General features: G+C 38.4%; 1 protein-coding gene across 1 annotated transcript; it reads right to left on the reverse strand.

Moving 5' to 3' along the window:
• Positions 1 to 938: 938 nt before the first annotated feature.
• LOC109210921 (alcohol dehydrogenase 3) lies at positions 939 to 3,433 on the reverse strand. The gene is made up of 9 exons (XM_019374405.1): positions 3,207 to 3,433; positions 2,918 to 3,054; positions 2,781 to 2,827; positions 2,370 to 2,695; positions 2,188 to 2,270; positions 1,901 to 1,976; positions 1,712 to 1,773; positions 1,522 to 1,617; positions 939 to 1,421 (listed from the first exon to the last, which is right to left on the reverse strand). The coding sequence occupies exons 1-9, from the start codon at positions 3,241 to 3,243 to the stop codon at positions 1,143 to 1,145; spliced, it is 1,143 nt and encodes a 380-aa protein (XP_019229950.1). The 5' UTR covers positions 3,244 to 3,433; the 3' UTR covers positions 939 to 1,142.
• Between the last annotated feature and the right edge of the window lie 14,736 nt (positions 3,434 to 18,169).

The raw sequence follows: 18,169 nt of genomic DNA on the forward strand, positions 1-18,169 counted from the left end.
ATGCAGTGCAGACCTTGAGTCAATTTATGCAACTGGCTAAGAAGTCACACATGGAGGCTGCTTTTAGAGTAGTCAGATATCTAAAGGCTACACCAGGAATGGGAGTTCTATTGAAGCGAGGGAATGTAGATACATTGACAGTTTTTTGTGATTCTGACTGGGCATCTTGCCCAATGACAAGAAGGTCTGTTATTGGATATGCAATTAAACTTGGTGATTCATTGATTTTATGGAAATAAAAGAAACAACACACTATTTCACGAAGTAGTGCTGAAGCAGAATATCGCAGCATGGCATTAGCAGTTTCAGAAATAGTGTGGTTGTTGGGGCTATTTTCAGAGTTGGGAGTGTGTATTCTTAAGCCTGGCACACTGTTATGTGATAGCAAAGCAGCAATGCAAATAGCTGCGAATCCTATATTTTATGAGCGTACTAAACACATCGAGATAGACTGTCATTTTGTTCGTGAACGTATCAAGGATGGTATCTTGGGTACTCAATATGTTTCTACAAAAGATCAACAGGCATATCTCTTCACCAAAGGACTATCATCTGTACAACATAGGTTCTTACTCAGATCTCTTCACCAAAGGACTATCATCTGTACAACATAGGTTCTTACTCAACAAGCTGGGAGTGTTGAACATTCTTCACTCTCCGGCTTGAGGGGGAATGTTGGAAGTTAGGAATCATAAGTTAGTTATTATTTGGGACCTAAATGTAATTATTAGAAGTTAGGGTTCCTTTATTATTTTTTCTTTTCCAATTAATTGTATATAACTGATTATGTTAGCACAGTAATAGCAGTTGTAAATTTCCCAATTTCTTCTTTCTTCTTCCTCACGTCTCAGTGCTCTCTAATGGCTGATTTTTGACATAGTGGGCTGAAAAATATGTGAAATCCCTAGGTAGATACAATAAAGGAATTACTATACTTGCAAGAACAGATAGATATGGCGTTCTGAAGGAAAAAGCATATTTATAAACGAAAACGCAAGAAGAGACATGGATGGACTTGGATCAGAATGTTACAACTCAATCACCAACTGAACAAATTAAAGTAAGACAAATGACAATTTATTGGTGTTTTCTCAAGGAGTAACCACTAGAAGCTCTCCACTGCCATAGTTGGGCTAGAAAGTTTAGTCCTCCATTTTGATGATGCAACGAAGGCCTTCTCCTTTCAACATTAAATCAAAAGCCTTGTTGATTTCAGCAAATGGGAGTTTATGAGTGATGAACTTGTCCAATTCAAGTTCTTTGTTCATGTATTTCTCGACGACAGAAGGAAGATCAGAACGGGGCTTGTAGTTTCCAAAGAATGTCCCCTTGAGAGTCCTTTCATTCAAAAAGTTCATAGGGTGTGTCGTGAATACAGCTTCTTTATGAGGTACTCCAACAAGAACAGCCACTCCCCAACCCTGAATATTATTTAAGTTTCATTAGCATGTAGTTCCAGTATAACTAATGTAGTAATTAATAAGAACATAAACTAAGGAAATTTGATGACAGAAAACATACATCATGGACACATTCAAATGCTGAAATCATAGCATCAATATGCCCAGTACATTCAACACTCCTGTCTACTCCGCCATCCGTCATCTCAGCAATTACCTAATCAAACAAGAATCCGAGAAAAGATGATCAACTTCAACTCACAGCTTTTTTCCCCCTACTGTCTATTAGCAAACTAAGAAAATATGAGGACCTCTTGAACTGGTTTATTATGATCCTTTGGATTCACAAACTCTGTCACACCAAATTTCTTAGCTGTACAACATAGGCAAAATGGATGAATGAGTTGAGACAAGCTATGAGGATGGAATTAAATAGGATAAAGGATCAAGAATGTTGAAGATTCAAGTGAAAAATACATGTGTAGGTACAACTTAATTACCTAACTCAAATCTGCTAGCATTTAAATCAACACCAATTATCCTTGAAGCACCAGCAATTCTTGCTCCTTCTGCAGCCTGACCAAACGGGATCAAATCATTATTAAGATTCCTTAAAGTAACATATGGTAAAGAAAATATCATTGAAACTAATTTGCAATATAGGGTGTGTTTGGTACGAAGGAAAATGTTCTATGGAAAATGTTTTATCACTTATTTTCCCTTGTTTGATTAATGTTTGGAAAACATATTTTCCTTCATACCAACCACACCCATGGACAGTACTCACAGCAAGGCCAACAGCCCCCAGTCCAAATATGGCCACACTTGACCCCTTTCTTGGTTTAGCCACATTCAAAGTTGCACCAAGGCCTAGAAAAAGAAGCGTTTGATCAATCAACAATTGAACTCCTCGGATGAAACTAGTACTATTTGAGATTCATAATTTATGGTTGATAATTTGTGCTATACCTGTAGAGATTCCACAACTGAGGACACAAACTTTGTCAAGAGGAGCAAGGGGGTTGATTTTAGCAACACAACCAACATGGACCACAGTGTATTCACTAAAGGTAGAGGTCCCAACAAAATGGTAAATAGGCTTTTCATTTATGGAAAACCTTGATTGCCCATCTTGAATCATTACTCCCCTATCAGTGTTAATCCTTAAGAGGCTGCACATATTGCTTTCTTCTGATTTGCAGTGAGCACAATCTTTACATTCCCCTGTGAATACAGGCAAAACATGGTCTCCTGGTGCAACTTCTGTTACTCCCTCTCCTACACTCTCCACAATCCTAAATATTCCATAACCAACAAAACAACAGAATTCAGTACCAATGATTAATTTAAATCAATCAGTTGAAACAACATAGTACATACCCTGCTGCTTCATGTCCAAGAATGCGAGGAAAGACTGGATTTTGGCCCTGAATTATTCCAAGGAGTTAAAAAATAATAGATCCACATTGTGCTATTTGCTTAAATGTTTTTAGATTGTAACTTTACTTTTTATGTACCTTTGCTTCCCAGAAGTAGACATCAGTATGACAGAGAGAAGCGTAAAGGATCTTAAGACGAACTTCCATTTTTTGCGGAGGTGCCACCTCCACTTCCTCCATCACTAATGGCTTCCCTGCCTCCCATGCCACAGCAGCTATAAAATGACATTAATTTCCATTATTCTCACACAAAGAAAACGATGAAGAGAACTTAATAAACAAATAATTACAAAAAATTAAAAACTTTTGTGCACTGTGTCTTATGAGTATTCAATTACTTTGCAACGAATTAAATGAATGTTCCTACCTTTGCAACGAATGACTTGGCCGACAGTGGTTGACATTTTTTTTTTCTTGATTTCTTTAACTGATCACTAAAATAGGAAAACTTAACGTCTAGATGAACTTTGGTTGTTTCTGAATACTGAGTTTAATATCTTGAGGTGTGATGTGGCACTGCATTAGCTTGGGTATTTATACCTGAAAATTCAGAATCGTGAAATGGAGAAGTTAAATACAACAGGCCAAAGTAAAACCATTTCCTTGGTCGCTGGGTTTTCGATACCGGTTTGTGGCTGTTTGTTTTGTGTTACTGTTTGTTTGAGTCTTTGTCAAGTAATAAGAAAAGGGTGGTGGTAATATTAATTCCAAGAGAAAAATCGATGTCATTTATTAAACCAAATGTTAGTTCTTACACGACCATTTTTTATTTTTGGATAGACACGATTTATTTCTCCATTTTAGCCAAACGTGATTTCATCTACCAAAAGTCAAATTTAAATAATTCCAAATTATGAAAATACAGGAAAAAACTATTTTTATTCAGAACAATGGAAAACATATTGAATATTTTATTTATCAATACTACTCGACTCAACCTTAAGAAAGTAAAACTAGAATTTGTTAATAGAGAAAGTAATCTATGTTAACATGTCTTAATTTTATTTTCAAGCGAATAGCTTAAAAGAATTTTGAAGTATTTTAATTTTGCTAAAGATATATATTTCTCCTATTTTAATTGGGTTATTATTTATTAAACTGAAAATATAAAAAAAATGGAATAAGTAAATACTACCGAAAATTTGTATTTTCTGGTCACAGTGATTTATACATGAGTTAGTAAAAGTTTTATGATTTTTATGTGAGAAAACAAAGCTATATGATTTTGATGAAAAAAATTCATAGTTATATGAATATTTTGTGAAATTTACCCAACAATTGGACCCAGTTTTATTTTATTTCTTCTCTTAAAGATAAGATTCATATTTCTCTCCTTCTCCATCCCGTCTCATCCCTTTCATGCCTTTTGCCTTTCAAGTTATATTCCTGTATATAGTTTGATTTTGGAAATTCATAAACTCCTTTTACTTCTTAAATCTTTTGTATTGGCTCTTGAAATCTTTGTCAGCTTGATTCTACTTAAGCAGTTGTATTGGGGGGTTTGATGGTTTTCCCCATCAAAAATTCGGTGGTTTTTCTATAATTGGTCTTTTGATTATTTCAACAACGATAGTTAAACCAATTAGCTACATGTAATGTGCTGTCAACCTTAAAAGGTGATGACTACCTAGACGCTTCGTGCATGTACTAGCAACAATTTAGTACATTCAAATTTGGCATCCAATAAAAAATCCGTTTCTTCTTTACTAATATAGGATAATAATATAATATTAATATAATATTTTATACACATTTCAGCAAATTAGAGTAGAATGTTGTTTTTATTGCTCTTTTTTTCTCATACCGGGTGATGAATTCGGACCTTGAAATTTCTGGATAAAAACAGTAAAGGAAAGGTTCGAAAAAAAATTCTTTTCGCTGAGTTAGTATTATGCTAATCAGCGACTGGATAAATCATGATCTTACGTTGTAATATGTAGCCGGCAAATATTTTACAGTATTAATGAGTATTATACGGATTTGTATTTTGTTTATTTTATAACAAAATTACAAGTAGACATTAAACCATCTAGACTAGGAAATAAATAATGAGAATTTACGGATGTTGAGGTCTAACTCGTCGAAAAGAATTAGAATATTCAGTCCATTGAGTGTATGTATAAAATATAGTCAACAGAAATGAAATATAGTTTCAGTTAATATGAATCACTTAGTAAATATTGGAATCCAAATATATTGATCTTTAGCGAGAAAAAGAGAAATTAAAAGGTACTTCGTACTGATAGGTAGTCGGTACCTATAGCAAAGATTGATACCTTATTTATTTTAAATAAATACCATTTTAAAAAATTATATTCCATAGCTATCTTTTGATTTTTATAGCCAAATATCTATTTATGGTCACCTCCTACCCTTAAGCCATAAAATACGCTTTGTATTATTTTTCTCTCTCATTCCTTCAGATTTTTCTCCACCCTCTCTCTCAACGCCAGTTTTCTCCATGAATACAAACTATTCTCTCTCATCAGTGTAGAGGGTGTAATCAATTGAATACGAGTCCATTTCAGTATCCCAGAGGTCAAAGTTAAAAGTTGAAACACACCATTAACACTCCCTCAGTCCACTCAGTAATGGCGAGCAGCAACAGGGACAATTATTGTATAAACCCTAACACAGCTTCCTTCCAGATTCTTCTCAGATCGGTAGCGCTTCTGGAAGTTTACAGAACGAGGGTTTTCTCTCCGGCCTCGACGCCACCGCCGGCACTTCCGTTGTCTAGTTCGATTTTTCGCGTCCTGATTTTCGCCAGATTCCACTTGTTGGTACTGTCGAGTCAGAATTGTGGCCCTCTCGACGAGACGACATTAGGATTGTTCTTGAACAAAGACGACGGAGTTTGGGGCTGAGTAACTTGAAGATTCTGTTACCTTTTTTTTAAAGTGTATTTCAATGTATCTTGCTGTATTTTCATGTATTTCATTGTATTCATTATCTTTTTTTTTTTATTGTATTTCAGTGTATCTCGCTATATTCCATGTATTTCATTATATTCACTGTCTCGCTATATTCTATGAATGTATTCATTTAATTTTTTTAATTAATATAATTTATGTATTCAGATGTATATATGTATTCAAATGTATCTACAGTATGTATTCATATATTTTTGCACTATAGATGACCTGCTATACTTCATGTATTCAATGTATTTTTATGTATTTAACTATATTCAATGTAATTATATAATTTCTCTGAAGATTGCTATATTTTTGGGGTGTTTTTCGGTTGAGAATCTTTTTTATAACTGGTAATACAAAATTTGTGTGTTATAATTGAGTTTGTTGAGTTATTAGGAGCCTTATGTTAATTGATTCACTTTCCGTTTAAAAATAGCTGAGTAGACCACGAATTGCGCTATTTACGTTACTGTATTCACAAATACATATCGTGAATACAGTCGAATAAAATAATCTGTCTAGCTGTAATCCCCTATTTCATGCCGTGAATACAGTCGAATATAGTCGAATACAAAAATCTGTCTAGCTGTAATTCCCTGTTTCACGCCTGGAAATGCTACTGTATTCATGAATACAGTAGCTTAAATACATCGAATACACTCTAAAAAACCTGAAAACATAGCTATAGGAAGTAATATAATAAATGATATCTACAACTAGCTAATAACCACTAAAACATAGTACTTTCTAAAAGTATATGAAAAGCCCAATTCCAGGTGTTGGCCCAATGATTTGTTTGTGTATGGATGTTTGCGTCGAATAACTGAGGGACAAGTGCAGAAATAGCCACTTGGGAGACCACTATTTAAAACATAGTCAACAATTTACAAAATATATAAATTTTGATCACGTCAGAATCAAAGTTCTGCTTGAGGTCTGACGTTTTCAAACTTTAGTTTGGGCCTTATAAAGACTATACTTATATTGTAATTACGCTGAGTCAGCAGATTAGTTAGTGGAGGTTTATTCTTTTATACCTATATATAATTGAACAGTACTCAATATAAATACTACAATTTCATTTCACAAAGCGAGAGACTCTCTACATCTCTCATTTCTCTCTCTATAAGCTCCATCTTCTAGAAGCTACTGAATCCTCCATTGGAAGAGATAGAGAGCTTAGCCCACATCCATAATCTTGACATGATATCAGAGCGGAGGTTCTCTTATCTACCATGCCCTTCTTTGATTTTCTGTTGTTTCTAATCACTGAGTAGTGATTAACCTAGGGTTCTTCGTCAATCAGCAATTTGGGAAAAATCTCGATCGGACGCATGTAGTGACGATTCATCAATAAATAGAAGAAATTAAGCTACATTTCAGCTGCATGAACATTAATCTAACTGATTTCGCACAATTTTGATGGCGATTATAGATCAGACTGAAGAGACGACAACAACGGCAACAACACATACAGTAATTGATTCAACTAGCCCTCTTTACATATATCCTTCTGATAGTCCTGGTTCCACGCTAGTACCTGTTCCATTTGATGGAGTTGGATATCGTTCCTAGAGAAGAAGTGTATTAAGAGCTCTTTCAGTGAAAAACAAATTAGGTTTTATTAACGGGATAGTAAGAGACTCGATGCAACATCTCTACATTTTTGTCCATGGGAGAGATGTGACGATATAGTCACCTCATGGATCCTAAATTCTCTGGCAAAGGACATTGCTGACAGTGTTGAGTATGTGAATGATTTTGTTGAGTTGTGGAAGGAACTAGAGGATCGATATGACCAGACGAAAGGAGCAAAGTTGTACCAAATCCAGAAAGAAATCAATGAATTGAGTCAAGGAGTGCTTGATATCACTGGCTACTACACAAAAATGAAGAAGCTCTGGGAAGAAAAAAACACTCTGAACGTTAAAACTCATTGTAGTTGTGTGTGTACCTATGGGGGAAAGGAAAGTATGCAAGAGGCAGAACAAGATAGAAGATTGATTCAATTTTTAATGAGACTTAATGAAGTCTATAGAGTTATTCAAGGAAGCATACTCATGATGAATCTTTTGCCATCCATGGCACAAGCATTTGCTCTGTTGATACAGGAGGAAAAGTAAAGGGAATTCAGGCCAAGAAATCAGCTAAATGTTGATTCCTTTTCAATGAATGCTAATCTAGGAGGAAGAACCTTCAAGACAAACTACTCAACTCGAAATCAAATTACAAACAATAGACTCCGACCTTTTGTAACCATTACAAATGACCAGGTCACAAAAAAGTGTTATAAGCTGCATGGATACCCCCAGGGTTTTAATCAAGGGTCACAATATTACAAACAAAGTTCTCAAGGATACGACAATAATGAAAGGTTCAACAAAGGAAAGAACACCATGGCAAATGCAGTTGTAAATATAGATAGAGGAGAGGAGGTAGAACACCAAGGAGAAAACCAAAGCATGAGTCTTTTAAAGGAGCAGCATGGGCAAATTGCCAGCCTGCTGCGGCATTTTCAGATTGGTTGTACTGGAGAAAATTCAGCCAGTTCAAATATGTCTAGTGGAGCTTCTATGAACTTTGCAGGTACGATTTCTTGCACCTCTTCAATTTATTTTAATAATCCATCATGCAAATATTTTAGTGCAAAAGCTGACTTATGGATATTAGATTTCGGGGCATCACACCATATGACTTTTAACAAAACTCACTTGCAAAACATTATAAGCTTACCACATCCTCTGCTAGTTAAACTTCCAAATGGTTACAAAGTTAAAGTAACTGATGTCACACCTCCTTTTTCTGAGGGGATAGGGGAGTTTTTACAATTAAAGTGACATTATTCGAAATGAGATTATTTATTTAATTCAGAGTCGCCACTTGGAATAATTTATGGTGTCCCAAGTCACCGGTTTATTTTAAATCCCAAATCGAGGAAATTTGACTCCGTTTAAAGTCTCCGAAAACCAGAAGACCGGGTAAGGAATTCTGTTAACCTAGGAGAAGGTGTGAGGCACTCCCGAGTTTCGTGGTTTTAGCACGGTCGCTTAACAATTAATACTTTGCCTAATTATCTGATTTATTACCTGTTTTAAACCTATTGTTCATTTTTAACTTTAACCGCTTTTAATTAATCAATTAACCACTTTTAGTATTTGTGAAATTTATTCAAATAAGTCGCGATGTTGTGCACTTATTGTTTTGTACACATTGCGAATCGCGTCACGTGAAACTCACCCGCGATCCACAACATGTTAATTTTATTATTATTTGAAGTTGTGGTCGAATCACGTGAAATGCACACTCGAATTGGGATTAAGTATCGTGACCATGCCACGGGAACCGTACCCATGGCCACGATGATTTTATTAATCGCGCCTAAAACAAGCTACGATGTTCATGAGTTATTTTTCTAAACTACTTCAAGATTATTGTGAAAACCCAGAGTTATGGAAATCATTTGTGGATGAAGTGTAGATTTTTATTTCACCCAATTTGTATTTGAGCCCGAATCATAATCCTTGCTGTGACTTATTAAATCTAAAAGCGCAACATCTCACTAAACTCACTTTAAAATTACAAGACCCAATGGCTCTAATATACCACAGTTTCTTTAACTTAAGGCTTCATTTTTCAGCTTTTATTACATAACTAAAATAATTTTGAACTTAATGCCATATGTTGTTTCATGAAACAAGAAATTAAAATAATTGAAAACAAGCAACAGAACATCAACTAAGGAATAAAATGCTAACATAAACATTATTGATAAAAATGAACTTCCTTTAAAATAATGACTTATTTACGTCCAAGTCTAACATGGATTTCTCAAATCATATTAATCTAACAACATAGTTGAGAAGCTAACATTTAGTTACTTGAGAAACTAATTCTAATCAAACAAACAGAATTCAAAAAAAAAAAAAAAAGAAACAATAATGAAACATTTAAACAGATCAAAATCAAAACTGAAGCATTATATTTAAAAAGAGGTACATTAAAAAGAATGAATTTTTCATTGATGTATTTCTAACCTTTTGCTGCGTACAAAGAAGATAAGAGCTTCGGTTCTGAAAAATGAAAATCGACGGCCACGTTCTATCCGAACTCGCTGGCCGGAGCATCAAACGAGAACTCAAACAAACTCGAATTTCGACCTCTTCTAACTCGACCAAATTGAGGCGATAAAATCGGACCTTGCTGGGTTTATGGTAGTGTTTCGTGAGCTGGTTTGTAGGTTGTTTGGTTGCGATTTTTAGGTGATTCGTGCCTGTTTCACAGCTGATTTTTGTGGTTGTTGATGGGGTTGAGGGCGGAGTTTGGCTGGTGCATTTCAGGTGATGAAACTGGCGGTTTGAGGTGGGGAAAAAATGGGAAAAGTTGCTGGAATTTTTAGAAGTAAATTGTTGTTCTTCTTTTGTCTTTAGCTACTGGATGTAGAAATTAGGAGAAGAAAGGAGAAAATTACTTTTTTTTGCTAGTTTCCATGACTAACAGGAGGGCATATTGGGACCCACTCCTCGTAAAGAAGAAGAAAAAAATCCGTTCCCCTTTTTTTGGCTCCTCTTTTTTAGCTCTCGTTCCGTTTGCTAAACCTTCCGGGCCGTTCTGGATGGCTTGGGAAGTGACTTTCAAAGCAGATTGACTTATGATTCGGCCAACTTTTAGGCCATTTTCTACCATTTCTCCGATATTTATGGCCTCCGCGAACGGTTTGCCCATGTCAGACATCATATTCTGTAATCGTCCTCTTGGGCCTACAAGAAAACATTGACCATTTTTGTCTCATCCATTGGTGGTTTCACTCGGGCTGCTTGCTCACGCCACTTGATAGCATATTCACGGAAACTTTTCGCGGTTTTCTTCTTGAAATTGGTTAGGGAATTCCTATTCGGAGCTATATCAACATTGTTTAGAAATTGCTCACGAAATATCGGGCCAAATCATCCCATATATGCCAATGGGAGATGTCCTGGTCCATGTACCACTCTGACGCAATTCCCGTCAAGCTCTTCCCGGAATAGGCCATCAAAAGTTCTTCTTCTCCACCCGCCCCTCTCTGCTGATTACAATATTTTTCAAACGAGCGATCGGATCTCCATGCCCGTCGTATTTTTTGAATTTTGGCGTCTTAAAGCCAACGAGCAAATGAACATGAGGAAACATGCACAGATGGGAGTACGAAACACTCTTTTGGCCCCTCAGGCCTTGCATATTCTTAAGACTTTGTTCGAGACTTTTCATTTTCCGAGCCATTTCTTCTTGCTCGGGGTTTCTTACCGTTCTTTCCTTAGGAATTTAGGAATTAGGTTCCAAAACTAGGTATTTTATATGGAGGTGGGAATGGATGATGACCATTGGATTAGAGGGGAATAGATGGCTAACTAATGGGTTGGGAATAATGAGCCTTTGTCTTGCTGAGCTTAAATATGGTTGGAAGACTAAAACAATATAATGTACTTATAAAAATATAAAAATCAATCTTAATTAATTAAAATAAACTACTAAAATAAAACTATATATTAAAATTGAAACTATTTTATTTTGTATTTTTAATTTTTAAATAAAATTAAACTAATAAAGTGATAATTAAATGGATTAAAAATCTATAATAGCTCAAGTAAATATTTAAAATACTAAAACTAACTTAAAAATTGTGCGGGTCTAAAATTACGTGCTTACAGCTGCCCCTCTTTGCTTGGAAATACGAAGTATTTTTGAGCAAAGAAACAAGTAAGCGACGTAATTAACTTTTGATCCGACACTTATTCAAATGAGATAAAGATGGATAAAAGATTATGACCAAGCCCTGGTATCTGAGCTGCCTACATATCCTTGGCTATAAAGGAATTAGGCCACGTGTAGTTCAGAGAATGATGGAGTGATGAGTTCGAAAGTCGAGTGAGGTTCCGTCGAGGCTCCTGTCCGTGGTCCTGATATTACATCAAAATCAAAATCTAAAGAAACAAAACAGGCCTATCAGCTATGAGTTACAAGATTCCTATTTATATATTTATAAGTCTTCTGAAACTTGATCTTGAGTCTTGAATGGTTCTTCATGCAGACTCTGATATGAACCTTGATGCTTGCTAGCTGTAGGTGTTAGTTCATCCTCTACGTCTTCTTCTGATCGAAACGGGAAATGCAATGCTCGTGACTTCAGTCATGTCTTGAGTAGTCCATATCCTTTTCATCCGCTTCTGCATTTTGGATTCACCCTCTTCTTTCTTCTTTCTTCTCTTTTCTTTTTTTTTTCTTCGTTTTGGATTGAGACTTCTTCTTTTGGTCATCTCGAACCTCGTGCCTCAAGGTAAAGACCTGCTCATACACTAAAATAAACAAACGAACGAAATTTTTCTGCCCCAGTTTCCACTAGAAAAATTTTTGTGAGTTATTTGTAGCAAAAACTCTAAACTACTTCATTATTGAAAGAAATAAAAAGTCAGGAATGGTGTACCTCGAAAAGATTATGATGATTTTTTTTGGTTTTTCTTTATTGTCAAAAAATGTCTCAGCTAAGGATTGGTGTATCTTATCTTGGAAAATGTGGCCAGGGAAGGGTATATCCTATATTGGCAAAGATATCAGAGAGTGGTGTGTTGGCCCAAGTTCAGTTGAAGTTTTGAAGATTGACAAATGAACTCAGGGAAAGACCTGGTCCATCTTGAGAGACACAGTTAGTCATAACCACTGCACATGGAAGGCACGTGAGGAAGATATATATTGAAGATTACGCAGCAAATATCTTCTGAATGAAATCGAAAAGGTTGCATTGAGTTCTAAGAAGGACAGTCTCCTTATGATAAGAGAACACAATCCTAAGCTAGGATAAGGATGGGAGTTTGTATTGGTTAAGGACTCAAATCGACTACGGATAAGCATTGGAGTCTCGATCAAACTCTAACTGCTAATCCATTAAATAACCAAGTTGTTCTCTTTTACAAAAAATGCACATAAGCAGAAGTTAAGCATATTTGAGAGCAAAAAAGATCAAGTCTGATTCGCAAGCAACATATGTGAGATACAAGTGTGCACGTCTGAAGCTACATGAACTAAGATAGAAGAACCAGTTTCATCATTGTGTTTATTCTAAGTCTAGTTCAATTGTAGTAGGTTTTCATATTGTACCTTTCAGCTTTCTTAGAAGCAATTGTATTAGGTACTCTGAGTATTCAAGTTAGAGTTAACTTGAAAGTGTTGCAACAGTTGAGGCTGTGTGCTACACTGGGATTAGAGTTAATCCTTAGGTTTACAAAGAGTTTTGTAAATGCAGTTTTTGGCTCAGTGATTTTAGTGGAGTTCGGGAAAATCCTACTGAGTAGTAGGTCGTGGTTTTTTTCACCTTTTGAGCTAGGTGTTTTCCACGTAAAAATCTCTGTGCACTTTACTTTCAGTATTTATTATTCCGCAAACTGCTGTAGTTAGAACACTTAGAAGAACCAGGTTCTTCTAACGCGAAAATTAGGTACCACACAAATCACCCCCCTCTTGTGTGGTATTGACGTTTATAACATCATGGTGTACCTGCATTTAAAATCAAATCAACTAGGGAATGGATATCCTATGTTGGATAGGAAACTAGGGAGTGGAGACCCTATGTACAACAACAACAACAACAACGACCCAGTATAGTCCCACAAGTGGGGTCTGGGGAGGGTACTGTGTACGCAGACCTTACCTCTACCCCGATGGGGTAGAGAGGCTGTTTTCGATAAACCCTCAGCTCAAGAAGACGAAAAGACAAAAAGAGAAAATATATTAGTACCAGCATGGAAATAATAACAACCACACAAGAACCAGTGAATAGATGAAAGGCAAAAAATAATGACAAGTAAATAATGTCCGGCACTATGAAAACGGATGAGTAGTGTAAACACAACACTAACCACTAGCAGTCTAAGAATAAATCCTATCAGCCTAGCCTCACACTGAAAGACTAAATATGCTCAACTACCTCCTAACCCACAACCTTAATACTCGACCTCCACATCTTCCTATCGAGTGCCATGTCCTTGGAGATTTGATGTCTCGCCATATCCCGCCTGATCACCTCTCCCCAATACTTCTTAGGCCGCCCTCTACCTCTCCTCGTACCTACCAATGCCAACCGCTCACACCTACTTACCGGGGCATCCAAGCTACTCGTCCGAACATGCCCGAACTATCTGAGTCTTGCTTCCCGCATCTTATCATCAATAGGAGCCACGCCCACCTTCTCCCGAATATCTTCATTCCTAATCTTATCCATCCTAGTGTGTCCGCACATCCACCTCAACATCCTCATCTCCGCTACTTTCATCTTCTGGGTATGTGAGTTCTTAACTGGCCAACACTCAGCCCCATACAACATGGCCGGCCTAACCATCGCTCTATAAAACATACCTTTGAGTAGCGGAGGCACTTTCTTGTCACACAAGACTCCAGATGCTAACCTCCATTTCATCCACCCCACCCCTATACGGTGTGTGACATCCTCGTCGATCTCCCCACCCCCATGGATAACTAACCCAAGGTACTTGAAACTGCCTCTTTTGGAAATGACCTGCGATCCAAGCCTCACATCCCTGCCCGCTTCCCTCGGCTCAGCACTGAACTTACACTCAAGATATTCCGTCTTCGTCCTGCTCAACTTGAAACCCTTTGACTTAAGGGCCTGTCTCCAAACCTCCAGCCTCTCGTTAAAGCCACTCCGTGTCTCGTCAATCAGAATAATGTCATCAGCGAAAAACATACACCATGGTACCTCTCCTTGAACATGGTGTGTCAGTGCATCCATCACCAGAGCAAACTGGAATGGGTTGAGCGCAGATCCTTAGTGTAACCCCATAACAACCGCAAAATGATCGGAGTTGCCTCCCACTGTCTTAACCCGAGTCTTAGCTCCATCAATCATGTCCTTAATCTCCCTAATGTAAGCAACCGGCACACCTTTAGCCTCTAGGCATCTCCAAAGAACCGCTCTAGGAACCTTGCCATACGCTTTCTCTAGATCAATAAACACCATGTGCAGATCTTTCTTCCTATCCCTGTATTGTTCCACCTACCTCCTAATGAGGCTGATACGGACACTGTCCTCCTCACCCTCGCTTCTACTACCCTCTCCCACACTTTCATGGTATGACTAAATAGTTTGATACCCCTACAGTTGTTGCAACTCTGGATGTCACCTTTGTTCTTGTACAACGGAACCATCGTACTCCACCTCCACTCGTTCGGCATCCTGTTCGTCCTGAAAATAACATTAAACAGCCCTGTCAGCCACTGTAGATCTGCTCTACCCACACACCTCCAAAATTCTACCAGAATCTCGTCAGGGCCGGTAGCTCTGCCCCTGCTCATCTTTCGCATAGCTCCCACGACCTCCCCAACCTTGATGCGCATACAGTACCCAAAATCGCGGTGACTCTTGGAATGCCCCAACTCGCCTAGCACAATATCCTGATCCCCTTCTTCATTCATAAGTTTATGAAAGTAAGTTTACCATCTCCACTTAATCTGGGCCTCTCCCATCAGTACTCTATCGTCCTCGTCTTTGATGCACCTCACTTGATCCAGATCCCGCGCCTTCCTCTCTCTCGCCTTAGCCAGCCAGAATAATTTCTTCTCCCCGCCTTTGGCCCCTAGATCCTCGTACAGACGACTAAAAGCCGCAGTCTTAGCCTCCGTGGCCGCCAGTTTCGCCTCCTTCCTAGCTACTTTATACCTCTCCCTGTTCGCACTCCTCTCAACCTCGCATGTGCTCCCTACTAACTTCAGGTACGCCGCCTTCTTCGCTTCCACTTTACCTTGGGCCACTTCATTCCAGCACCAGTCGCCTTTGTGCCTGCCAGCGAAACCCTTCGAAACTCCCAACACCTCTCTCACTGCCTCCCGTATATGATCCGCCATTGTCGACCACATAACGCTCAGGTCCCCACTACTTCTCCAGGATCCCACAGCCGATAGCCTACCTTCCAACTCCTGAGCATTATCCTTAGTCAAGGCTCCCCACCTGATACTCAATCAACAACGTGCAATCCTTTTCTTCCTCTTCATCATAATACTGACGTCCATCACCAAGAGCTTATGCTGCATCGCGAGGGTCTCACCCGGGATAACCTTGCAATCCTTACACAACCCTCTGTCGCACCTCCTAAGGAGCAGATAGTAAATCTGAGTCTTCGCCACCGTGCTCTGAAAAGTAACTAAATGCTCCTCCCTCTTTGGAAAACTAGAGTTAGCAATCACCAGCTCAAATGCCCTTGTGAAATCCAACAGCGAAGTCCCTCATGCGTTCTTATGCCCAAAACCGAAGCCACCATGCACCTCGCCATAGCCGCCTGCAGTCGACCCAATATGACCAGTAAAATCCCCTCCTATAAATAACCTCTGAGCAGGCAGAATACTATGGGCAATCTCATCCAACCCCTCCCAGAAGCGCCTCTTGACCTCCTCATCCAAGCCTACTTGCCGCGCATATGCACTAACGACATTTAGGGTGCACTCTCCAACCACCAACTTAATAGACATTAACCTATCATTCACCCGCCTGACCTCTACCACAGACTCTCTAAGTTCCGTATCCACCAAAATGCCTACACCATTCTTACCCTTCAGGACTCCAGAGTACCACAGCTTATACTCGTCTCCATTCCTCGCCCTCGATCCTACCCACCGAGTCTCTTGGACATACGCTATATTGACCTTCCTCTTCTGTAGGATCTTTACCAGCTTTATAGACTTACCCGTCAATGTACCTATGTTCCAGGACCTAATTCTCAACCTACAGGCACCCTTGTGCCCCTTACTTCCCTTGCCTCCCGTCCCACCTCCTGACCCTGCCCCACCCAGACTACAGCCACTATACCAAAAACATACTAAGGAGAATCACTCACACACACTAGGCAAACAGACCAGACTAGGAGAAAACAAGTTGAAGCTAATAGAAAGCTCAACACTAATGCGAACTAAAAAGGCAGCAATTTAACTAACGCAAGGGGAAGGAGAATAGGAAAACAGAAGGTACCAACTCCCGGGAAAGAACCTGGAAGTGTTCTCTGGTGTACACGACACTGATGCGGCACCTGGCTCACCCTAGCAGCCCTCCTATGTTTGATCGTCCGCTCCTCGCTCGTCTCCAATAGCCACCACGGGTACCTGAAAGACACAGCAAACACAAGAACCAAAAAAGGTGTTGCCTCCACGTAAGGGAGGGGGTAAGGGAATAAGGTGTAAGAGTGGAGACCCTAGGTATATAATAAAATAAACTAGGGAGTGCAGACCCTATGGTGGAAAAGGAGACTAGGGAGTGGAGACCCTATGTCTGTTGATACCCAATTTTTCCCCATATATATTTTAATATGCAAAATACCTTCAAAATGGCATATGTATGCATATATAAGTATGTCCAAGTGTTTCATTACTTTTCCATAATTTTAAAGGTTTTTGAATCAATTTATTCCCCTATTTTATCCATAAAAACCCAATAATTATTTTTAAAAAATATCATTTTTTGGTGATTCACTTGTTGAACTTTTATTTCTATGCTAAAATATAGCTAAGGGAATTTTTGCATATTTTTTTATAAATTTATTTAGTATTTTTAAAAGCTAAATTGTATAATTGCAATATTAGCCTCTTTTAGGATTTAATTACGTTTACATTTAAAAAAAATTAAGTCCAGCATTTTTAAATAGTTAATTATACATTGTAAATCATTTTAGTGCTCTCAATTTGTTTTCAGAAACTTATTTACTATTTTTGTAAATAAAAAGGGGAAAAGTGGCTATTTAAATTGTAGCCCAAATTGGGTTTCAATTATAACCCAAATCAAGCCCCCAATCTCCCCAGCCCAATTCCATTTTTAACCCAATTACCCCGACCCAATTTTAAATTGAACCGACCTAAACCCGGACTCCCCACCTAACCCCTTTAATCCCAACCGTTGATCGTTTAGATCAACGACTCCCATTACCCCTTTCCTTTTTAACCCAAACGACCCTTTTACCCTACCTCATTCCTCACCAACCGCCACCTCTGAATCCCTCTTCTCTCTCAACTCTCTCTGAAACTCTTACAAACCCTAGCCGCCGCCATCAAACTACACCCTAATCCATGGCCTTCCGTGGTCATTTGAGACCTGTACCGGCTTTCCATGGCTTCTATGTGTTTGGTTCTGTGGTTTCATGACCAGACTTCGAAGGAGTTTGGTCCAGTCCTTGCTCGACTGGTGTTCATGGCCTTTCTCCGGCCAGCCACGACCTTTTTCGGCCATTTATGGCCTTTCGAGGCGGGTCCTTGACCTTTTCTGGTTAGATCGTTATCTTTCGAGATCTTTCTCGTTTCTTTTGGGTTTTCCGAAACCCTAATCTCTAAGATCTTTCGATTGCTTTCAGATCTACCTTAGATCTGTGCTTACCATGAACTTTTAAGC

Source organism: Nicotiana attenuata, unplaced genomic scaffold (genome assembly GCF_001879085.1).
Source record: "Nicotiana attenuata strain UT unplaced genomic scaffold, NIATTr2, whole genome shotgun sequence".
In the NCBI taxonomy this organism is placed as follows: domain Eukaryota; kingdom Viridiplantae; phylum Streptophyta; class Magnoliopsida; order Solanales; family Solanaceae; genus Nicotiana; species Nicotiana attenuata.

Coding starts and splice junctions, on each gene's coding strand:
- LOC109210921 (XM_019374405.1), bottom strand. CDS start 3,243: ATGTCAACCACTGTCGGCCAAGTCATTCGTTGCAAAG. Junction 1,774..1,900: donor TGCTAGCAGATTTGAGTTAG/GTAATTAAGTTG, acceptor TATGTTGTACAG/CTAAGAAATTTGGTGTGACA. Junction 1,422..1,521: donor CATTTGAATGTGTCCATGAT/GTATGTTTTCTG, acceptor AATAATATTCAG/GGTTGGGGAGTGGCTGTTCT.